The sequence below is a fragment of the Bos taurus genome, chromosome 20 (genome assembly GCF_002263795.3).
Source record: "Bos taurus isolate L1 Dominette 01449 registration number 42190680 breed Hereford chromosome 20, ARS-UCD2.0, whole genome shotgun sequence".
NCBI classification, from domain to species: domain Eukaryota; kingdom Metazoa; phylum Chordata; class Mammalia; order Artiodactyla; family Bovidae; genus Bos; species Bos taurus.
Window position 1 is genome coordinate 39,187,820 of NC_037347.1, and position 25,116 is coordinate 39,212,935.

Below are 25,116 nucleotides of genomic sequence, written 5' to 3' on the forward strand. Positions count from 1 at the left end.
GTATGTGTTAAAATAATTTAATTCTCCCTGTACATTTCTGTCCACATGAGCCAACAAAAGTCAAGAAAGCATACTTTACAATATTTACCTGTTTTCGGACATTCAAGTCAATTTCAGATGGCAAAAGTAGAATTCAGTCACTAACGACATGTTTAAAAAATATATATTAAACAAAAAAAAATGTTTTTACAGAATAAAAAATAATTTTCCACAATGCAATAAATTGCAGATCACTGAAATTTTAACTCTTTAGATGACTTCAGTTCAGTTTTTGGTTTCAAAAGCTAGAGACAACTGAAAGAAAAAAGCATTGGCAGAATTTCTATCTGTTTTTACGTTTCTCTTTCTTGTTTCGACTGTTTGTTACACTGTTCAAAGATGTTGAGGATGAAGGTGCTCTTGCATGACCAGTGGCCTTTAGATGATCAAAAAGTTTATTCCGGGATGGAAATTCACTATGGCAGGTTGTACAGCTGATAAGCACATCACTCTGAGAAGGGGGGAAAAAAAATCATAAATAAAAGCAAGTGTTATTATCTGAGAGCAATGTTTTCATGTTGAGATTAAATATCAAGCAATTGCAAAATAACAAGACAGACTCAGCAGAGGCAACTGTTCTTGGAAGCTGAGTTCCATTAAGCAATACCATCAACTCTAAGGGTCCTGAGAATTCAAGAGCACACGCCATAAGGATAAGGCCCCGGATTTCAAAGTAATGAAAACACAATAGTAACTGTTCTGGTATAATCTGATATGTTCAGTGTGCCTCTGTTTACTATAAAGAAAAAAACGTCAGTGGCACATATATTCGGAATAAATTTTCCATTCATCAAGGAAAACTGCTGATGGAGCCATCGCATGCAGCAGGTGAAGGGTTCACCAGGTACACACTTAAATCCTTAGATTAGAATCAAGAATGTAGATTACACTGTTTAAACAACAAGGTCCACTGAAAAGCTGCCAATATTCTTTGGACCTACCATTGTCTGTGGTTCAGCAGGCACTCTGACAGACTTTTTAGTATCTTTGGCTTTCTTTCCTTTGGGTTTAGAAACACTGGAAAATAAATGAAAGAATTCAGACTAATTCAATAATAACGCACCGCCCTTTCAACTGTCATCTAGAACCCAAGAAGATTCAAAAGAGTAACATGCATTTTAAAGAAAAATTCATTCATTTTAATGGCCAAGTGAATTAATTTTCACATCTCAAATGAACAACTTTAAAAAACAACTTTAGAGGTAACATTAAATACCAAATTTGATACAAAAAATAAGGAATTTACTTAAAAGTTGAAACACAAGATAAAGCAAGCCCTCTAAAATATCTTTGAACTTTTATTCAGCATACTTTTGTAAAAAAAAAAAAAAAGTAAGTACTTAATACTCCATTTACTGAAGCAAACCATCTTCATGGCCAACCAGCAGTGCTCACAAATAATCTATGACATTAAGAGACAACTTGTTAAACCTGATTCAGCTGATGATAAACATTTCACCAGTTCCAAAGTGAAATGAGAAAAACAGACACTGCAATGCACTTTCATATAATTAAATTTGTTACATGTAAAGCATTTTATTAAAAGATGATGTCTTTCTGTGGATGTGATGAGTTTCTCTCCCCTGTATTCTATAATCCAGAGACTGCCAGTCGGTATATTCAGTTTCCTCCTGTTCTGCTTTAACTCCAGAACATCCCTCCACTTACTCTGCTACGTGAATGTTCATTTTCCTCAGTGCTCTCATACCCCTCATTGGTGCTAGCCAAACTGAGTGCAACTGTGTTTACAGAACAGATGGGATGGCTTATAACCAATGACTTAAAATGCTGTCAAGCACTTCATAAGGATACAGTTCTTCAGTCAGAACCTAGGAGTCTGTATTAAGTTACGTGGTCTATACATTCAAAGATGCTGACAAATGGGGCTCCCCTGGTGGCTCAGTGGTAAAGAATCCACCTGCCAATGCAGGAGACATGGGTTCGATCTCTGATTCAGGAGGATTCCACATGCCACAAAGCAACTAAGCCTGTGAGCTGGAGCTACTGACTGAGGCTGTGTTCCACAGCCCAGGAGCCACAATTACTGAGTCTACGTGCCGCAACTACTCAAGCACTCTGGAGTCCAGGCTCCACAGTGAGAGAAGCCGCTGCAATGCGGAGCCCGCACACCGCAAGTAGAGAGCAGCCTCCGCTCCCTGCAGCTAGAGGAAGAAGGCCGCACAGCAATGAAGATGCAGCATAGCCAAAAATAAATACAATAAAACCTTTTTTTAGATGCAGATAAGGAGTGTAACACAATCCTATGTAGTATTCAGCCAGCTTTGAGAATATCAAGAAAAAGACACAATGACATAAAAGGCAAAAGATTCAACATTTACAAAATAATTTACAAAATAACATCAGAGAGGCCACAAATATATCCAACAATATTTAGCATTTAGGCTAATTTGGGAAAATTTAGGATACTATTCCCAAAGAACTTACCATATTATGAAAGACAGCTACAACTCCGAAGTTAGTATCTAAGACTTTATTTCTAAAATGTACTTTAGAGGAGATATAATGTATTCATATGAATATACTCCAGAAAATTGCACTAATTTTGTATGGAGACAGTTAGTAGACTTATTGTGGTATCAATTTGTAATGTATATAAATGTCAAAATCACTGTTATATACCTGCAACTAAAATAATGTTGTATGTCAATGTTAATAAAACATACATGAGAAGAAAAAAAATGCACTCCAGACACACACACACGTAGTAGGTGGCTAGTGTCTACGCACTGCCGAGAAGCAGCAGAGGGGACCTGCAGAAAAGCACTGGGCATCAGGATACTGGGCAGGGGGACGCAGGCTGGTGGGGCGTCTACCCCAGCTCCGCCACTCCTCAGCAGGGAAGAGGTCACCTGAATTCTGATTCTTTTTCTCACATCATTAAGTGAGGAAATGGAATTTTATTAGTGGTTGCCAAAGTCTGACTGTGAGCACTGAGTAACCCTTTTCCTCCCCCAGTGAAACCCACACAGAAGTTATATGGAAAATAAATAAAAATACTTCAGCTCTAGATGAAGGAGGTGCTCAGGGGCCTGGAACCCCAGCTTTCGGTCCACCCCTCATGCGCCCAAGCAGCCCCCGAGGGATCTTTACAGGACAGCAGGGCACCACGGAACTAGCAGAGCTGGGTCCTCCACGTAGTCAGCCAGCCTTTCCACTTACCAGTTTTTGTTCTGGGGCAAGTCATTTACCCCAGACTCAGTTTCCTCGTGTATAAGATGGGGACACACACTAAGCATCAGAGTGGCTACAACCCCCTCTTCCAGCTTTCCACTCTCCAGTCTTCAAGGCACCCACACCACTCATCTCCTGAGTGAGACCTCTCCCTGGCCAACCCCGGAGGTGTGGGCAGCACCATGACTCCCGGGCATCCAGACAGCGAAGGCCCCAAGCTGGCACATCCACCCTGATGCCCTGTGCTGGGGCCGAACGCAGGCTGGCTGCCTGAGTGTGGAGGTTCGGGCAGTGATGCTTGGGTGAGTGGGGCATGGCCTTGTCTGTAGCCTTGTAGCCTCACCAAGGACTATTGACCCAGCACAAAATAAGGACTTCACCAGGATGAGAAAAACAGAAACTCAGTCCATGAAACCCCTTTCTGCTTTGGGCCATGCTGCTGAAACGTCTGAGCACACCGTCTAGCAATCTCCCTCCAACATCATCCTTGGTAGACATACACGTGTAAGAACAAGTCACAGATACATCCAACTCCCAGCGTCCATCATGGGAAAGGGTGTTTTACTTGATATATGAAAAGCCATCCTGACTACCAGTATTAAGTAACTAGAAAACAACACATGACTCTGTCTTACCTTTTAGCCTCAGTTTTGGGGTCATCGCACAGTTCCACAGTCTCTGTGACCCCAACGTTTTCTTGGAGACTATCTTCTGATTCTTTGGCACTGTTTTGATTTAGGTTGGTATCTTCCGGGTCAATCTTTACTCCTTCTCCAATTCCATTTTCATTGAAATTATCATCATAGTTCTAGGTAAGAAAACATGTATGCCATTATAAAATAAATACTATAATACCACTAGTTTTTTATATTATGTTACCAAACAGCTATAATAAACAATGGTCATGTCCTATATACTCTAGTAGGAGGATTATCTTCAAGGTATAAAAAGGAGAGGCAGAAAAGAAGAATATGAATGTCCATTAGAGAAATATTAAATTAGGGGAAATTGGAAACAATCCAAATATTCAGTAAGTGAATGGTTGAACAAATGAAGGAAAACTATGGAGCTCTTCAAAGTCACATTTCCAAAGACACTGATTCAATTATGTGGGAAAAGAACACATTAGCAAAAACAGAAGAGAGAAAACTATATATAACCTTTGATTACAACTTAATTCAACATTAAGGAATATCCATAGGCAGAATTAGGGATGATATTGATAGTCTTCCATAATTTCCAAATGATCAGGCAATGAACAACTATTTTACAATTGGAAAAAAGAAAACTGCAACACACAGGCATTATACAAGAAAAGACACCTGACAAATGTATCTTCTGGCTTGCTTTTGCCTCGGGTAATGTTTTGCCACATTTGTTTTCTCCTTCTTCTCTCCCCTTGTTCCCTTTCTCTGCAAAATGTCCCCCCTTGATTCCCGCCCCCAGAACTATAAAAGCAAGCTGCAGGAAGATATCATGTCTGTCCTAAGAACATTCTCCTTCCTTTCCAGTTCCCTCTTCACACCCAAGAACTTAACACTGTCATTATCTGTTACACAATCCATATACGTATTGCAGTAATGTCCTTTTTTGCAGGGCTTCCCTGGTGCCTCAGTGGCAAAGATTCTGCCTGCCAACACAGGAGATGCAGGTTTGATCCCTGGGTCGGGAAGATCCCCTGAAGGAGGGCATGGCAACCCACTCCAGTATTCTTGCCTGAAGAATCCCATGGACAGAGGAGTCTGGTGGGCTACAGTCAACGGGGTCGCAGAAGAGTCAGACAAAACTTAGTGACTCAACAACAGTTACTTCCTCATGATTAAATTTAGGTTAAACATTTCTAGCAGGAATGTTACAGACATAATGCTGTGCCCTCAGTACATTTTATCAGGAAGCAAAGTGTCACTTTCCAGTGATTAAAGTCTCATCATTTGGTTAAGATGGTTATTGCTGGATTTTTCTACTATAAAGCACCTTTTTCCTTTTTTAATAAGTAATAAGCAGAGTATATCAGTATCTTCTTTCCTAATAACTATTTACCCCCAGGATCTAGCATCTATTGATGATTCTTATGTGAACCATTTATTATACTGGTGGGTCCAGAATAGTCCTGCCATTTGCATTTGTATTAATTCATATTCTTGGAGTGATGCCTTCCCATCTGCCTCCTTTCTCCAACTCTCTTCTTTAAGGCTCAATATAGACTCGTGATTTTTTTTTTAAATAAAATCAATATGTAAAATCTGTCACCATTCTTTTTGACGACTCAAAATTTCTCATATTTGGCAAGCCCGTAAGCTGACTTCTGGATACTTCTGACTTATTCCCATAATTTTTGAATACTCCCTTTATTTCCAGCATCGATAATCCAGGCTCACTTTGTACTTTCTGTCTCGGCCCTAGAATCAGCCATTTTCCCAAGGACCAAATCCTGACTCCTTTTACTGGGGAAGGGGGCTTAGAAACGAAGATGTGTGTACTATACATGCTCACTGCCGCTGGGTATCACTGCTTCAGGGCCCTCAGCGTATACTGAGCATTTGTGTCTTGTTTATTTTTTTAACATCATACCTCCAATTCCAGTAGTACACTGGTGTTCTTCTCTCCTTCCCTCAATCTATACCTGTATTTCCCTTCTCCTACAAGAGAATCTGTTTCCCGACAACATTAGTACATTTACTTATTTGCTTTATCGTATAATACACATAAAATAGTTTCAGAAATATCACACCAATATCACTAAAATATCTAAGTAAAGTTTAAGATTTTTTTCTTTTGCAGTTAATTTTGTCTTCAGAGTATGTCCCATGGATGGTGTTCGGAGTGCTGCATTCAAAGTTTCTTGCATTAATTCTTCCTTGTTGTCAGCAAGAGGGTTTTATTTGTTTACACTCAATTTCAATTTTCTGAGGTTTTCTTTCACAATCCTTATTGGCTTATGCAAATTTTTTTGACAATACAGAAAACGCCCAACCTGAAGTTTCATGATTCTTAGTTTCTGCTGCTTTCTGCTCCTTTATCTACCTGTATGTGTCTCCACACTACCTTTCCCTTCAAAAAGAACTTAGAAAAAATCCAGGGAAAAGTGCTACAGAAAACTAGATCTGAACTGGGGCTTTCTCCCCGATACAATCAGAAAACATAGGTATCATCAAGGAATACATACACCTTTGGAGGAGAAAAATGGGGTGGTAAACTTAAGTATGGAGAAGGCAATGGCACCCCGCTCCGGTACTCTTGCCTGGAAAATCCCATGGACAAAGGAGCCTGGTAGGCTGCAGTCCATGGGGTCGCTAAGAGTCGGACACGACTGAGAGACTTCACTTTCACTTTTCACTTTCATGCATTGGAGAAGGCAATGGCAACCCACTCCAGTGTTCTTGCCTGGAGAATCCCAGCGACGGGGGAGCCTGCCATCTATGGGGTCGCACAGAGTCGGACACGACTGAAGTGACTTAGCAGCAGCAGCAGCAGCAGCAAACAAGTATCTTCCTTGGTAAGAGAATACAAATATATGTGCTTACTGCTGCACTCTTAGGACCTACTGGGTATAAATTCCTCTCTATTCTGTCTTTTCCAGTGGTTCCGGCACACAAGAAAAAAAGTGTTCTAAACTAATGACTAGCAAGTCTTGGGTAGAAAATGACATGAATCATTTAATAAAAGGAACATACAATTTGCTGTGTGGTTTTATAACTGAGGCAAAAAGTTCCAAGTCACAGTTTTAATAGTGATTAATTCATGTGTCATGATAATTTCTGAAATATAAAACACCTGTGCTGTGCTTAGTGGCTCAGTCGTGTCTGACTCTTTGCTACCCCTAATGGACTGTAGTCTGCCAGGCTCCTCTGTCCATGGGAATTCTCTAGGCAAGAATAATGGAGTGGGTTGCCATGTACTCCTCCAGGGAGGGGATCCTCCCAACCCAGGGATCAAATCCGGGTCTCCAACACTGCAGATGGATTTTTTACCGACTGAGCCACCAGGGAAGCCTAATACTGGAGTGGGTAGCATAACCCTTCTCCAGGGGATCTTCCTGACCAAGGAATCGAACCAGGGTTTCCTGCATTGCAGGTGGATTCTTTACCAGCTGAGCTACCAGGGAAGCCCATAAAATAGATAAAAATTATCAAACATAAACCATTTGGATAGACAAGCCAAATCTAAATTTTTATGAAAAATTATTAGTGCATACCTAAGTTTTCATAAAAACACGTCCAATTTTTTAAAAAAACTACAGTTAACATTTACTACTTAATATAAGCTAACATAATTAGATCACATTAAAACAGAACAGAAATCAATTTCATTCCCTGTAGAATCAACAAATACCCTTAGTAAAATGGACAAGCTCATTTTGTTTTTATAGGTTCAAAAAATCCAAAAAATTGTGTTACATATATTAACAACATGTATGTGTAACACAGTATGTTGTGTTACAACATATTTTTAGTTAATAATGATTCTTAAGATAGAAATTCAATATGAACCCCCAAGGTGAAATATTTAAATGACTTATTGACTTATTGAGTAACATTTTTTTCAAGAATCACAATCACTACAAGTTTCTAAGCAAATACTCCATTTTTAATCACTTTTAAAAAATTATAGTTAATTCCCAATGTTGTATTGGTTTCAGGTTTTCAGTAAAGTGATTCGGTTACATATATATTTTTCCAATTCTTTTCCAGTATGTGTTATTATAAGATATTGAATATAGTTTCCTGTGCTATATAATAGGTCCTTGTTATTTAACTATTTTATAAACAGTAGAGTATATATGTTACTCCCAAACAACTAATTTGCCTCCCCCTACCACTAATCCCATTGGCAAACACAAGCTGGAATCAAGATTGCCAGGAGAATTATCAATAACCTCAGATATGCAGATGACACCATCCTTATGGCAGAAAGTGAAGAGGAACGCAAAAGCCTCTTGATGAAAGTGAAAGTGGAGAGTGAAAAAGTTGGCTTAAAGCTCAACATTCAGAAAACGAAGATCATGGCATCCAGTCCCACCACTTCATGGGAAATAGATGGGCAAACAGTGGAAACCGTGTCAGACTTTATTTTTTTGGGCTCCAAAATCACTGCAGATGGTGACTGCAGCCATGAAATTAAAAGACACTTACTCCTTGGAAGGAAAGTTATGACCAACCTAGATAGTATATTCAAAAGCAGAGACGTTACTTTGCCAACAAAGGTCTGTCTAGTCAAGGCTATGGTTTTTCCTGTGGTCATGTATGGATGTGAGAGTTGAACTGTGAAGAAGGCTGAGCACTGAAAAATTGATGGTTTTGAAGTGTGGTGTTAGAGAAGACTCTTGAGAGTCCCTTGGACTGCAAGGAGATCCAACCAGTCCATTCTGAAGGAGATCAGCCCTGGGATTTCTTTGGAGGGAATGATGCTAAAGCTGAAACTTCAGTACTTTGGCCACCTCATGCAAAGAGTTGACTCATTGGAAAAGACTCTGATGCTGGGAGGGATTAGGGGCAGGAGGAGAAGGGGACGACAGAGGATGAGATGGCTGGATGGCATCACTGACTCGATGGACATGAGTCTGAGTGAACTCCGGGAGTTGGTGATGGACAGGGAGGCCTGGCGTGCTGTGATTCATGGGGTCGCAAAGAGTCGGACATGACTGAGCGACTGAACTGAACTGAACTGAACTATAAGTTTGGTTTCTATGTCTATGAGTCTGTTTTTGTTTAGTTCATTTGTATAATTTTTTCGATTCCACATATAGGTGATACTTTATGATATTTATCTTTCTCTGACTTACTTCACTTAATCTCTAGGTCCATTCACATTGTTGCAAATGGCATTATTTCATTCTTTCTAAATAGCTGAATACTCCTCCATTGTGTATATGCACCACACCCTATTTATCCATTCATCTATTGAAGGACACTTGCTTCCATGTCTTGGCTACTATAAACAGTGCTTCTATAAACACTGAGGTGCATAGATCTCTTCAAATTAGAGTTTTCTCCAGATACATGCCCAGAAGTAGGAAAGCAAATTTTCCCTTTCCATAATCTCATTTACATTGTTGGCGCAATAAACTTGGATATACAAATGATCAATCCTTTCATTTTAATATATTTATGAGGTGAATGGCTACCTTGATTTAAAAATCTTACCGTCACGTGTGTCTAGATGTTTGTAATGTGATCCCTCAGTTAACCCGTATTATGAGAATGCCACATGCAAATTTTTTAAACACAGACAACAGTAACTAGGTGAACTGACCACACATATAAGGCCCTGCGTTGCAGGCGGATTCTCTATCAGCTGAGCTCCCAGGGAAGCCCATATAATGGGGCAAAGCACTGAAAAACCAAAATATTTTCAGCTCCTTTTAATCTGTTTTACAATCAATATGAAATTAGGGTGTGAAAGTTCCTCTCCTTAATACAGCTTACACTGAATAAACAAGAGCACTTCAATTTACATTTGATATTGAATGTTAATAAAACTTTTTCAACATACCTGTGCTGGTTTCTGTTTCTTTTTCTTCTGTTTTCTAGAAAGCCTAAGAACAAACATAGATCAAAATGTCAAATATGTGACTAAGTAAAAAGAAAAAAATACCAAAATACTAGTGATACAAAGACTAACATATTAAAAAATGATGAGTATCAGAAAGCATTAAAAGAAAAATACCCAGATTATCATTTTAGAAAAATATAATAGTAGTTCAATTGATAGTAATTAGCATATCAGCCAGTTATAAAACTGCTATTAATAGTCATAATACAGTCTGTAAAAATTATATCTGACATCATGTCTTTATCCATTTCAATACTTGAAAGTTCTCTTAACTAGAAGAAACACAGACAGTATTAGCATAACAGAATAATTTCTCTGCAATAAAACAGCATTTAAATGCAATCTCTAAATGGGCTAAGTAGGTCTAGTGACATTTTTAGAAGTACTTTTGTTTTGGCGCATCCTCCATCTCTTCCTCTGAATTGGCATTCAGACTGTTTTCGTCAGTTTGAGGTCCTGAAAAATTTGCTTCCTCCTCCTCCAACTGTTGTTTTAACAAGGCAACCATTTCCCGATGCTTCTTTGATTTTTCATGATTCCTCATACTGAAAGGACAAGTTGAAATGAGTGACTGCAAGGAGATTAATTCACAGATGCCCAACTGTGTCGCTGGATGAATACAACCAAGCTGAAATCTACTTTTTTCCCATTAACTAATAAGCAAATCATCAGTGATACTATGAGACAGAACCCTTTGGGGATTTCTTAGGCATTTAAGTACACTGGAAGCCCATGACTGTTCTTTTGCCCTGTGTTCCAGCATTCTCCCTCCCTTCCCTTTGTACTCTTATCTACATAGTTTCTTCCTATCTTTTTTTTTTTTAGGTCAAATTCTCTATATTTTTCTTTTCCCATTCTAAGAATTCAAACCTTCATCACTGTTTTCTCTTAATCACTTAAGCATGGCTAAATGGAAAACCACAAAGCAAGATTCTAACATTTAAAGGGAGCCCCCTTGGATCTCAGAAATGGTGATGTGAGGCCTTGAAGTATAAGAGTAGTTTATGTCCTTTTGCTTTTTTCAAGAAGGGTCTCTCTTCTGTCTCCCACTACCCTAAATATAAGTTCAGATGCATCTCCATCATTCTGTATGAAACTATGTAAGCGATGTCTATCTCAGTGCTCCCACGGGCAGCTAAATAACACTTAACACAATAAAACTGACAACCCTAAAGGACTGGATCGCATCCTGTTCAGAGCTGGATTTTGTAGTGGGGATTGCCTACTTTTCATTCCCACTAAAATTCTCTTTAAGAACGAGGTTTTCAGGAGAAACTGGAACATTCTGTGCCGGAAATTAAGTGTTCAATAATATGACTCAGACACGTCAAAGGACAAGGAGTCATGTTGACGGAACTGTCACTGAACACACCTGGGAAATTCTGAGCATGAAAAGGGCAATGATGAATTTAACATACTGAAACAAACTTTCTAAATTCATTCTGACAACAGACATGCAGATCAGTGCTCTCATGTACAGCAGGTCAAACGATGACTTATGATGCAGGAGCACTGGCACCGGAAAAGCCTCATTTTGAGACGATTCTAGTGAAGACAGGCACAAGCTGAAACCATCAATAGATGCCAAATCTAGGAAGAAAATTTTGATCAAGAGAAAGATTATTTGCAGGGATTTAAAGTGTCTCCCCACATATTAAACATGCTACAAGGGAAAACACTGCAAGGGAAAAAACACTAACTATACAGTGGAAAAATAAGACAGCACCCTGACTGGATAATCAAAATGGTCACCAGCCATGAGGCGGGCAGCCGTCTGTGCTTCTAGACAGAAACCCTGGGAGCAACACAGGTGTGCACAGCACTCTAGCTAGGACTGAGCAACCTGAATCTAATCATGAGGAAGTGGACAAACCCCAAGTGAGAAATGCTCTGCTTAAAAAGACATTTGGAAGGTCAGTACTCTTCCAAACCATCAATGGCACAGACAAGGGAACTGGTCCAGATTAAATGAGACCAAATAAATAAATGCAATAATACGTGATCCTACACTAGATCCTATATTGAAGCTGGGAAAATGCTACAAAGGACGTTAACAAAGAAATCAGCTGACAGAAGTGAAATATGGGTAGTAAATGAAAAGTACTGCATCAGCGTTCTAAATTTCCTGAAGCTGACAGCTGTGATTATGTGAAAGAATGTCCTGATTCTTAAGGAATATATACTGAAGTATTTAGAGGTAAAGGAGCCTTACGCACATAACTTGCTCTCGGATTATTCCAGTAAAAATCTTGTCTGTGTGTGGAAAGAGAATAAGCAGATGCAAACGGGGTGAAATGTGAGCAAAAGGTGAACTGGGCACTCTATATATGCAACTTGCCAGTTTGACATTCAGTTTCCAAATAAAAATAATTTTTCAAACCTCCTTCCTTGTGGCTTTTGTTTCCTTGTTTGGTTCTAACTTGTCTGCCTCCCACCGCTCCTCTTGACACTACCGCTTTTCCCTGGCGTTACATGGTGGTACCACTTGGGACTCCCACAGCCCCATTTCCACTGTTGACCTCCGCCTTCTGTAGTGCACACGTTCTGCTCCTTTTTCCCTTGCTAGTTCTCCTCTCGTCTTCTCCCACGTTTGCCCCTGTACCTCCTGCGTTAGGACAGTATCCTTTTTAATACTTCTCCCTTCATCATTGTTCCCCAATGACAAAGTCCTGCCACTTCAGCAAATACACTACAGGCAGGACAGATCTAAAGGTCTTGGGTTGGGGGCCATGGCCTGCAAGGCAGTGTAGTGTGACGGCCGGACGTGAGTGTGCACATCAGTGGAGAGAGGGGACCAGCCTCAGCTCAGCGCCCCCTTGCCTCTGTGACTCTGCCTTCTTCACCAAAATAAGCAACATTTCTTTCTAGAGACAGCATATGCGTTTAAAGAGGAACACGGCATGAACGAGAATCAGTACACCAGGCTTAACTGCTGGTGCAGATGGTTCCCTCTTCTCCACTGGGAAGATATTCCTCCAAGATGAAAGGTGAGGGAGAGCGAACAACTGCTCTGAGCATTTTCTTTAAGGACTTTCAAAGTGTTACACCTCACCTCAAAAGAAGAGGTGAGTGCAGAGATAGTAAACTTACGCCTTTTCGGTCTTGAAAGACTTATCACATGCGGGGCAGTAAAGGCCATCATAAAGTTCTGCGTCCTCGGCCTCGTCACTGTCTTTACCTATCAGAGGGAAGCCTACAGTGAGAATCCTGTTTGATTAGAACCTAAATCTAAAACACGTTAGCAAGGTACATCTCTTTGGTAAGGATCTAAAATTGCACACAAATTAGAAACTAAAATTTGTTACTTCTTCACCAAGAAAAAAACATGTTACCAGGATTTGAGTTGGCCTTTTAAAAGCAGCACTGAATTACAGGGGAAGGCGTTGAAATAAATCACTTTATCTTTCAAGTTCTTTTTATAAGTCTACTCAGAAGATGATTCAAAAAATTGTCAGAGTCCGAGATGTGTGTTAAGCTCAGAAAATCAAATGTCACTTTCATATTTCTACCACAAAGCAGTTTTTTCAACAAGTTCAGTTCAGTCACTCAGTCGTGTCTGATACAAATGTAAAAGTGAAAAAGTTATTCGCTCAGTCATGTCCTACTCTTTATGATCCCATGGACTGTACCCACCAGGTTCCTCTGTCCATGAAATTCTCCAGGCAAGAATACCAGAGTGGGTAGCTTTTCCCTTCTCCAGGGGATCTTACTGACCCAGGGATCGAACCTGCATCTCCTGCATTGCAGGCAGATTCTTTACCATCTGAGCCACCAAGGAAGCCCATACAAATGGAAATACAGTATAGTACCTATAACTGTAATCTACTTTTAAACGCTTAAGTCAGCTTAAATAGCTCATGATATTCCTTATGAGAAAGACAGTTCATAAAACAGTATATTATATGTAAACTCCAACACTGTCTTCACAGATTTTATAAGCTTGAAGCTTTATTATAATGGAATAATTACTATCAGTACTGATGCTTTACAAAATCTAAGCTCTGCTGAAAGTCTTTGCACAATCTCACATTCTATCTTTAGAAGAAATAAACAAGTAAACTGATTGCTGTTTCAGATTTATTATGGGATCAAGATCCCAAGATATCTCTCCTATATTCTACCTTTTGTTTTTTTCATAAGTAATGGTAGTATGATTCTGAAGGACATTCTGAAATAATCAAAATACCACCAATTTTAGCATAAGATACTTTCTAATTACGTGTACGCTTTCAAATAGCTTATTCAAATAGTGAATAAAGAATACTGAATTTGAAGACATAATCTGCACCTAAGAATGTTTTCATATGTTCTCAGACACATACCAGAGCTTCTCAGAGTCCTAGTTTCTTCATCAGTAAAACAGAGATAATTACATGAGCAAAACCTACATTTAAGGGGTACCGTGGGAGGACAAAGCAAGATTGTGTGTGTGAAAGCACCTTATAGATTGTAAAGCTCCATGTAATCACGTCACCTTACATTTATATGGTGCTTTATAGCTCTCAAAGCACTTTTACACACACTACTTCTAATTTATTAAGAAAACGTTCCATTTCCTAATCATTTGCAGTAAACAAAAGTATCATTTTACCATGAGCTATTACTCAATGAAAAGCGACACTTGTAAATAAGGTAAAATTAATTAAACTATGTTTCGATCATTTAATTTTTTATCATGGAATAGCCAGAGACAGTGGGGAAAGTCAGGTATATTGATTACTATTCTCAACAATGCCCACTCCTCTTCTTTTACGGTAGTCACATGCCTGTGCTCTAATGACAGAGGCAGAGAAAAGACACATTGCAGCACAAAACAGGAGCCCCTCAACAGGTCAGAAATGAGACAATTTATATATACTGGACAGACTTCTGCACAACACCAGCTTTTCCGGAAAGACTTACTATTAAAATTTGACCTACTGCTTAATTGCCTTTTTAGAAAATAACCAGTTACACCTGATAATATGCCCACTTATCATTATATTTATGCAGACAAGTAGTTTAAAACATGGTCAGAAAATTGTGAATGAAATTATCGCAATTATACTGTGTACTTCCATAGACTACCATCATTTGGCCATGCCAAATTGTTTTTCAATTATCTGCCATATTTAAAAACTGGGAGATGGCACATAAAAATCCAATTTCCAGCCTCTTTCTTAACACAAGCATGAAGCTGGCAACCATCGGCTGGAGCCCAGGTGCTCTCTGGGTTTCCACCCACCCCCCGTCCCTTGCTGTGTCACACCGGAACCCTGTGCAGGTGCTTGTGAGCGTGCTGAGCGCATAATAAAAACATTTCCTATAGTCTTTAACGAATGGAGGAAGTTACCATCCTGTCCATCTCTGAGCTCCTGGTCTTCCGCTTCGTCTTCACCTGATCCATCTCCAAACTGCTTTTCATACTGCGCCTCCATCTCCCTGAGCTCCTTCTCCAAGTCAGCTACCGCCATCCAGCTCTGCTCTCTGTACTGCTCTGCCAGCCTGGATACACATGGCATGGTCTCTGCATTGGTTTCATTTACTTCTGGGGCTTAAAACCCATCCTCCCCAATTGTCCATGCCTACACACTTAAAACCTGTGCTTGGCTGAAACGGGCCAAGTCACTTCAATCTGTTAGCGGTTCTGTGGTTGACTCTCATCGCTCCAGTAGATAACAGGTTTTGAAACATCTAACTCTTAGCAACTTACTAAAAGTCTTCAGGTGGTTTTAAATCCTAAGTGTCAGTGTAAGTGGCACTTTCCCAAACATGAGGTGGGTAGAACTTTCAAGAAGTGAATAGTTTTATTAAAGAATGTTATAAAGCTCTGAACACAATGCTTTTATAGTAACTCAAAACAACAGAAGTTTAAAGGCTTAAAAAATGGGGCTTAAAAGCAGAGCCCTGGACTGACTTCAGGCTCCAATTCCCACCTCTGCAATTTATTAGCTACATGATCTTGGGCCTGTCTCATTTCCTCAAAAGAAAGAGGACAGAAACTAGAACTTATATCACAGCACTGCTGCAAGAAAAGCACTTAGGATGTGGCCTTGTACAGAAAGAGAATTCAATTAATATCAGTTATTATTAAATGTTATAAGAGCCTGTAAAGGATCTCAAGTGTAAATGGGCCTCTGAAGGAAAACACCCAACCTGAAGGAAAAACTTTCTCATAGCTGATGAAAAGACATCATCCCAGTGCCAGGACATAAAAGAAAGGCTGAAGCCAGGGTGAGGATTAAACCCCATGAAAGCGCCAGATCAGGTATCCATGACGTTTCCGGGGACCGGCACCTACGTCTAGACAGGCTCCAGCCCAGCCCACATACTTGGCCTGTTTGAGCTTCTGCTGCCGCCTCATCGCCTCAGCTTTCCTCGCCTTCTCTGCATTTTGCTCTTCCACGAGTTTTCGATGAGCCTGCACTCTTCTATCCCTTTTACGGATGAAAGCGACCAGCTGACGGACAAGCTCATTCTTCTCTTTCCTCGCTTTGTCTCGAATCTTTTTGTTTTCTTTTTCCATGGCTCGTTTCTCCCAGCGGTTTGAAGCCTGCCGTGTATCATATTCTTCTTTCCAAGCAAAGTTCTTCTGAGTGCAGAAACTCTGCCAGTAAGCGTAGAAAGGGTGGACCACCTAGTGACAAAGAAATAGGCGGAACGCTCATTTCTTATTTGGGCTTTTTTTCCAGTAAGGCAGTAAACATTGATGCTGCAAAACATCTAACCTCTTTTCTTTATATACATATATATATATATATATATAAAACATTACTATTAATCAATAGAGAAGACAGTCCTTTGATGGCTTTACACAGTAACTCTTCAGAATTAATTTGATGAGGAAATTAATGGAATGGGACCATGATCAATAGGAAAAAGTAAAGAGGGGAGGGGATCAGGAAAAACAAAAGACAAGAGAGTCACAGTACAAGACGGAGAACTAGAACCTTTTTAAAAAAAATTAAGAAATAGGGGAAAAGACACACTGATAAATGCTAATTACAAATGGTAGTAAGTTTTCCTTTTACCGTATCATAGTCACTCTGGGAGTCTCCAAAAGTTGGGAAATCTTCCATGTCCTCTTCTAAAGCAGATTCTAGTTCTTCCTTTGCAATCATTTCAAAAACATTACGGTACACCGTATAAAAGCCCTAAAAAACAGTAACAGAAACACAAATTCTTAACACTTTCGTAGTCTACTCATAGGATAAGATTTTTAAATGCAACATGAAAATTTTTAATTAAAAAAAATTTTAAACTGTTAAAAAAATTTACAGGCCCAAACTCTGTCACTGCAAATACATTTAGGTTTCAACTGAAGGTCTTTACATGCTGACAGGTTAAATATGAAGGCCATGTTTCTCAGTTTTCAAATGAGTAGTCTGTCACTTTCTATTTTTGAATAATTTTAGGAATTTTGCATTCAAGAGTCTTAAGTGCTTGATAAATTATCAGTGAGTTCACTTCTTACCTTTTCATCATCACCATAACCAGAGTAGCAGGTGACAGTGAAATAGTGAAGCAAATCTAAGCTGTCATCTTGATATTCTCCATCAAGCCCACCTTTAAGCAGAGCCTCTCTATGATTATCATACCTAAGCGAAAAAAAAATTAGCAGCAACAGTGAAGGCTGAATAAATAAGAATTCAGAAGATTCCTTACTCTCAAAGTCAAAATATAACTTCTTTACACTTTAATGTGGCCAACCCACAACCAAAACCATGAAGAAAAATAGCAACAGGTAAAGGCTTAATAGCTTCCCAGGTGGTTCAGTGGTAAAATATCTGCATGTCAATACAGGAGACACAGGTTCGATCCCTAGGCTGGGAAGATCCCCTGGAGAAGGAAATGGCAACCCACTCCAGTATTCTTGTTGGAATAATCCCACAGACAGAGGAGCCTGGTGGGCTATAATCCATGGTTCTGCAAGAATCTTTCACAGAACTGCTGATTAAAACTTCGACTGCAATTCCAAGTCCATTATAGTCATTATATGATCCTAGCCATATATGAAACTAGCCAACATGAAGAGAGGAGTTTAATAAGCCAGGGAATTTCTACTCTCCCAGAAAGGTAGCAGCACTTTCACCAGAAAGAAACCTACGTAATACAGTAGTGGACATCATCTGGTCCACAGACTAAAAACACTTTTGGGATCTGGGAATTTGCCAACATGGACGTGAATAACACTCTCCCAGTGTTTATGTAAATCATCTAAGAGCTTCACACACATACAACTGACCCTCACTCCATAAAGTTAGTTATTATCCTTGTTTGATACAACAAGAAATTGAAGCTCAGCAATATTAAATAATGTTGTCCACAATCATAAAGCCAATAAGCAGAAGAGCTAGAATTCAAAACCATGAGTCCAGCACCAGAAGGACCACACTCCTTGCCACTGTGCCGAACTGATTTCAATTCACAGGAGAATTGACAGGTAGGAGCTTTAAACCAAAGGACAAGGGACTCCTTGGGACAGGAATATCACCTAAGATCTAGGCAAGAGCTAGAGCAAATGGAAGGCAGGAAAGAATCTCAAAGTTTCCAAAGGAAAGCAAAAGCATGTCTAAGGCCACATTTTCAAATTCCTCAGGAGGAGAAAAATTTAGTATTCTCTAGTTTTTATAGAAAAGGTAATTTAATAAGAATTTTCTTTATAGCCTTTCTCCCTTAAACTTGCACAGGTGAACTGAACACCCATCTGCTCTCTGTACCAGCAGCATCTTGCATGGTTATGTCAGAGTATAAAACCTATTGTTTCACAGCAAAAAGTTCACTGAGAATCTGGAAACCTTCAAAAGGATTTCAAAAGTAGAAATTTATGTCTAGAAATGGCATTAAGTGATCAGGTTATCATTAAAGAGTCTGTCACAGATGTAGATGCTTAACTCCTGCATATAAAGAAGTTCTTGGAAAAAATATTACAATTTTTGACAAAAACACTGTATCTGTTTTTTTATTCATTTTTTAATCGAAGGATAATTTACAGAATTTTGCTATTTTTTAAGGATAAGTCAACATTCTTCCTTTTCTGCTGCTGCTGCTGCTAAGTCGCTTCAGTCGTGTCCGACTCTGTGCGACCCCATAGACGGCAGCCCACCAGGCTCCCCCGTCCCTGGGATTCTCCAGGCAAGAATACTGACATCAGTTAATTTGTCAGACATCAAAGAGACCTTATTAAATGAGAAGGAGCTTCATAAGTATGAAAATTAAAACTATTTCTACTACTGTCAAATTTCGCCTACGAGATCAGAGTTGAAGTAATCATCTCTCAGGTTCCTTCCTACCCAAACACTGCATTTTACATAATGAATAGATGACTGGGCTTCAGAACACACCCCGAACCGTTTGATGTATTACATTTCTAAAAAGCCCTCTATTGACCATTCCTCCCAACCAGATACTCCAGGAGGGACAGCACGATACTCACCATGCTCTCTCCTGAGGGTCACTCAACACATCATATGCCGCTTGGATCAGTTTAAATTGTTCAGCTGCTTCTGCGGCATTATCCAGATTTTTATCTGTTAAAATAAAGGACAGAAATTCACTCATCAGAAAAGTAGAGGACAGACTCTAAAAAGGACTGCTTCCATCAGGAATGCCATAAATGGATGTGTACAAAACGAAGAAGAACAACTAGGAAAAAGCAGAGAAGTGGCTGACAGCTGATAATCAAGATCAGTTGTAAGTGTCAACTAGAGTAGAAATTTCATGCTTTTCTCTAAATCTCAGCATGTCACTTAGCACTCAATCTGGATATCCACAAACAGAAAACCCTAAGTAGTACACATTTTATTTTTAGAAGGAGCAAAATACATCAGATATAGAAAGACTGTTACTGTTTCGTGCTAGATTACATTTAGTGTGTCTTTACCATCATCTTTAAGGTTTTCCTTCTTATCAACATACACCAAAATAAATCTCATAAAGCTTAAAAAATTTATACTAATTACCTTTCTCTTAGTTTGCCTCTTTAACCATGGAATTCAGAAAGCATCTTTGCCTCAGGGTGGTAGCCAGATTCCAAGATGGCCCCCATGGACCCCCACCTTCCTGGCATTCACACCCTGTGTAATCCTCTCTCCCGTCAACAGGGTCGGTCTGTGTGACTGAAACCCGGGGACAGAAGTGATGACAGGACAGGACATTACTTGCAATACTGGATTATGAAAGACTGCAGTCTCCATCTTGGGTGCTTGCCCTCTCTTGGATCTCTGGGAGTGGCCAGCTGCCATAGTGTGAGGACACTCTGGTGGCCTCTGAGAAGACCATGAGGTAAAGAGTGGAGGCCTCTGGCCCACCGCCAACAGGAACTGAGGCCTGCCATTACTCTGGGGGCGAGCTTGAACCTGAGTTTTCCCAGTGATGATTCAACCTTCTGAGAAACCTTGAGTCAAACCACCCAGGTACACCATTCTGATTCTGATCCCCAGAAAACGGTGTGAGTCCACATCCTGAATATATTTGCTGTTTAAGTTTTTGGTAATGTGTTACACAGCGATAATTAGCTATAGTGATTAAATATAAGCACTCAAAAAGCAAAATATCAGTATCTTGAGTCTACTATGGAGTACATCAACATTCTTTAGGCTACAACGCAACATATACTTCTTTAAAAAAATAACAGAAATAGTCTTAAAACAAGGCTCTCAAGTGTATCTGACCTCCTCTTTTTAGATACCACCACACAGTCCCACGTCCTTCAAGCAGCCTTCTGCTCAACAACTGATACTGACAACACTTTCTCAAGCGCAGTACTTTGCCTCAGTTCTTTTTGTTTAGGTGCTTGAACACAAAAAGCTTTTAGAACCATGCTCCTTTGAAATTAACAAAAAGTAAAAAACAGAAATAAAAAAACTCCATCACAGGTCTAACTCCCCTTCCTTAGAGCAGCTCATGGGTCATCTTCCAGCCTACCTCTTCTCTGGACTAATCTCCTACTTCTTATGTGCACCATAATATACTCTACTCTATGTGTGCATGCTCAGTCATTCAGCATTATCTCTGTAACATTCCTGCTAGAAATGTTTAACCTGAATTTAATCATGAGGAAGGAACTGTTGTTGTTTAGTCACTAAGTCGTGTCTGACTTTTTGCAACCCCATGGACTGTAGCCCACCAGGTTCTGCAGTCCATGGAATTTTCTAGTCAAGAACACTGGAGTGGGTTGCCATCTACTTCTCCAGGGGACCTTCCCAACCCAGGGATCAAACCTGTGTCTCTTGCACTGGCAGGCAGGCTCCCTACCACTGCACTTCCTGGGAGGCCCAGGTGCGTGTGTGTTGCTTAGCTGTGTCCTACACTTCAAATGCAGTCAAAGACAGTAATGATCAAGGAGCTACCATTAATTCCTTAACATTCGACTTTTAATCACTATAGCTAATTATATTAGTTTTTAGCAACAATATCACATTATGTCATGCTGAATTTATACCTGACAAACTTTTAAGTATTTTTCATATTAATTACTGACAAGCAAACTGATAACTGTAATAGTTTTTTAACCTCAAATAGAGTACTCAATCCACTCTGTGGCAGATACTAAAGGTCAGCTGATCCAAAACTTCTCCCTCTCTTTTCTCTTACAGCCTTTACTGTGCAGGCTGGATGAGCTAAAAATTAAGCAAGCATTTTGGCTTATCCAGCCTCCCTTGCTGCTTAGAGAGGGCCATGTGACACAGTTCTGACCAGTGAGGTGAAAACACTATATTTTCTTTCCTTTCTCCTTGTCTTATACACGGACATGAGTGCTGGAGCTTCAGCAGCCGTCTTGAAACCATGAAGGAAAAGTCAAGAGATTCACAATGACATTACTCAGCCACTCAAACAATGCCAGCAAGCGTGTACCTCCAAGCCTTCTTGTGGTGAGAAAAATAAGTTCTTAACTTACTTAAACCACTATGGCTAGGTTTTCTATTACTTCCAATGAGTACTATCAACTTCCATCTTGTTGTGGTCTTGTTGCCATCTGGATCTAAACACAGGACACCCAGTATCCTGTTTTCATTACTTTAGATTTTTATTACTACTCTGTGACAACTACTACTAGTTGCCTACTCAATACCACTTTCCCCTTATTCCTAACAGAACTATGACGTTGATCACAGCAGTAATATACACACTTAAAAACCTTACCTCCTCAGACTTTTTTGAAGTTGGGATTATCAGGTTACCCACTTTCAGCCCATCAGATACAAACACAAATCGATCAATAACTAAGTGAAGCTTCCCAGGAGACGCACTGTTCTTCTTAATGAAAGGGGTGGGCCTGGGTGGCACTCAACTTACGCTCTAACTCACCCTTTGCATCCTGCCCAAAGCCTGGGTATACTGCCTACTGGCAGATTATGACAACTGAGGCAGAGATTGCAGGTTCATCCCCTCTTTCAGGAACAAATGAATGCTGATTTTATGGGGGAAACTGATCCCCCAAAAAAGACGCCATTTCTAGTCTCCCTTGAAGCCTGGACTGACCATGTGACTAAGTCAATAAAATCTATGAAAGTGTTCTATGGCAGCTTTTTAGACTCTTCCTGGAAAGACAACCAGCACACACCCTATTCCTGCTTTATCCTTTCCTCCTCCATGCTGCCATCTGGGACCCCTTCTGCCATCTGGGATGGTGAGTGAGGCCCCATCTGACAGCTGCTGAGCAGAGTCCAAGGACCTCTCGGGAGACCTGCTGCCCTGGGGCTCACCTGCCTCTCTCTGCACCTCCAAATGAAAGCAGTGAACGTCTTAATTGCTTACACTTGACACAAAGACTCAAGTCTTATGTTCAGGATGATGGAACAGGTCTTCGATGGCGTCATCAAGCAGCCAGAATCACCAAAATGGGCCACCTCTGGATTTCTTGCTACATGCGAAAAACAAAACGACTTTTTGAACACGACTGCTGGCTTCCTATCATTTGCAGCTGAACACAATCCTGATATCCACACAAGGGTGCAGTCCAGCTCATGATTTCTATGTCTTCATCAAATCATTAGTAATGATGGTCTGATAAACAAAGAAGCATAGTTCACATTAAAGCAGAATGGCAGAAAAAGCCGCCAACTAAGTCTCCTGACATGAGACAGAAAAGGTGACTGTTTAGGGGTGGGAGGTGGGTGGTCCTTCTTCACCTTTTAATCTGTACTGTACTTTGTTGTCCTTTTTCTTCCCACTCCCTTCTTGCCTCCCTCAAAGAAGTCTGGTGACAGCTAAAGCTTTTAAAACGAGAAAACCCATCAATGTACCATCTGAAAGCAAGATCTTTCGCTTTCTGAATCTTCTTTTTTAAATAACGTTTTCAGTCTGTCACATGGCTTTTTATTTCACTTAAATATACCTGTGACTGGTTGACTAGGAGGTTGAACTGAGATCTAAAAGATGACTATAAAGTTAAATAGCGATCATTAAAAAATGGGAAGTCTACCTTAATTACTAATATTAGGCAAATGCCATAGGTATTTCAAATCCAGCCACAGAAGTTTAAAAGGCACTCTTATACAATTCTTTGTGTTTTTCTCTAGATAAATTCATGCCCTCCTCTACTTTCTCCCAAATGATTTTACAGTACCTTATAGAACATTTCATGGACTGCGCCTTTTAAGCCCTGCCTTAACTGAAGCCAAGCTCCCTGAGAACACACTTCCATACAGGCCTCTGGGGCTCTGATACAGAAGGTCTGGTGATGGAGCTGACCTCCTCTCCTGGTCACTGATCCTTATTCACCACTCAGTACAAATCAGCATTCTGTCCATTCAAATGGAGATTCAGACAACCTGGCTACCTCTCCTCCTTCCCCTCCTCCTCACCCTCCACTAGCCTCCCATCTACTCCCCCTGTTCACTGAGATTTTTAGCATGTGAATCATCTCTGCTCCCTGGTCCTTTCATCATCCTGGTGATGTCAGTGCCCTGATGAGATCTGCTGCTCTCCCTACCTCCTGCCTAGCCTCTCCAACCCAGTCTTCCACCATATAGCCAAAGGAATACTTGAAAAACACAAACCTATCATTTCTCCTGTTTGCAACCCTTCAATGGCTTCTCAAAGCCCAATCTTCCTAATCCGGTTTACCACAACCTTCAAGACCCAGCCCTTGCTCACCTGGGCAGGCTCACTTCTTTCCCTTCCTAGGCTCTGCTGCGCTCCCTCTTACCTCCCACCTCCTATATTCCCTGCAATCCCACTTGAGGTTTCAACCTAGATGTCGCTCGGGGATGCACATCTATCCCACCCTCACAAAAGCCCAGTCCAGATTGGTACAGGGGCTCAGAAGCACCTTGCATTTACCCTCATACTGCCCTTATCTCAGGGGATGGAAAGTGACTGTTTTCCTCCGTGTCTCTCCAAAGACAGCTGGGCCAGCAGGGCAGGGACCACTCTTGTCTTGTCCACAGTAAGCTGCTCAGGGAACGGTCATCAGATGAATTACTGAAAGACTGACTTTCACAAGGAGTGATCTTACTAGGCAGTGCTATTGACCCTACTGGAAATTATTCTCAATTCTTCAATAAAATAAATAAAGGTAATTCCTTTTTTAAACAATGAAAATGGGTGGCCTCTATATGAGACACACATTAGTCTTTGAAGCACAGCCCAAATGTTAACCTTGGAAATATCTAATGCATCAGCTTGCACATAGGATGAAATTAAACATTTGCTGAGTGACAGACTTAACAAATTAATGAGCAAAGTAAAGCACATCAAAATCACATGTCTTATGGGACAGTATTTATCCTATTCTTCCTTGCACTGATTTCCAACTAATCAAATCTGGTCATTTTTCCTTTGCAACTTCCCTTCAATGCAGTCCTTACCCCTCCCAATGATCCCAAGACTGGTTTGGGTCCTTAAGTGCCCACAGTTGACTCTACCTGACTTTGGTCTCTGGTCCCCCTCAACCTACTAAGCTGCCTTCATAGTACCTTTCCAGGACATCTTAATAAAACTGGCCACAACTATCCATTATTGGAAAAACACATTTCACCGTTCTTTGCCATTCAAAAACTTTTACAACCTAATCTCAGATTACTACTCAAAAACATTTTAATATTGCCATAAAAATTACATGTGCATTTGGTCACAAGTATTAATTCTCTTTCTCACCCTTCCCCACCCAGACAGTTAACAAATTTCCAACTCCATTTCTAACAGTAATCCCTATTACTCTGAGAACATTCTTCTATACTGTTTTTGGACCTATTAATTTTGGATATAGCTCGTGACTTCCTGATGAACATTTGGCTCATTTACCTCTTCCCTTCCAGTATACATCAGATTTTTTTAGTTCCTCTGACGGTCATCATTTACAGCTTTAAGCAACAAACCCATACCTTTATTTCCTATTCCATCAACTAG

At 40.2% G+C, this 25,116-nt stretch overlaps 1 protein-coding gene across 1 annotated transcript in view; it reads right to left on the reverse strand.

Moving 5' to 3' along the window:
- DNAJC21 (DnaJ heat shock protein family (Hsp40) member C21) overlaps positions 1-25,116 on the reverse strand; it is a 26,865-nt gene continuing 1,749 nt past the window's right edge. Inside the window, exons 2-12 of the mRNA NM_001192218.3 lie at positions 19,199-19,292; positions 17,237-17,360; positions 16,794-16,916; positions 16,095-16,399; positions 15,116-15,267; positions 12,874-12,961; positions 10,170-10,328; positions 9,724-9,766; positions 3,867-4,039; positions 981-1,056; positions 1-490 (exon numbers count right to left, since the gene is read on the reverse strand). Coding sequence (NP_001179147.1) covers positions 323-490; positions 981-1,056; positions 3,867-4,039; positions 9,724-9,766; positions 10,170-10,328; positions 12,874-12,961; positions 15,116-15,267; positions 16,095-16,399; positions 16,794-16,916; positions 17,237-17,360; positions 19,199-19,292 — 1,505 coding nt within the window. The 3' untranslated portion in view covers positions 1-322. The remainder of the gene's footprint in view (positions 491-980; positions 1,057-3,866; positions 4,040-9,723; positions 9,767-10,169; positions 10,329-12,873; positions 12,962-15,115; positions 15,268-16,094; positions 16,400-16,793; positions 16,917-17,236; positions 17,361-19,198; positions 19,293-25,116) is intronic.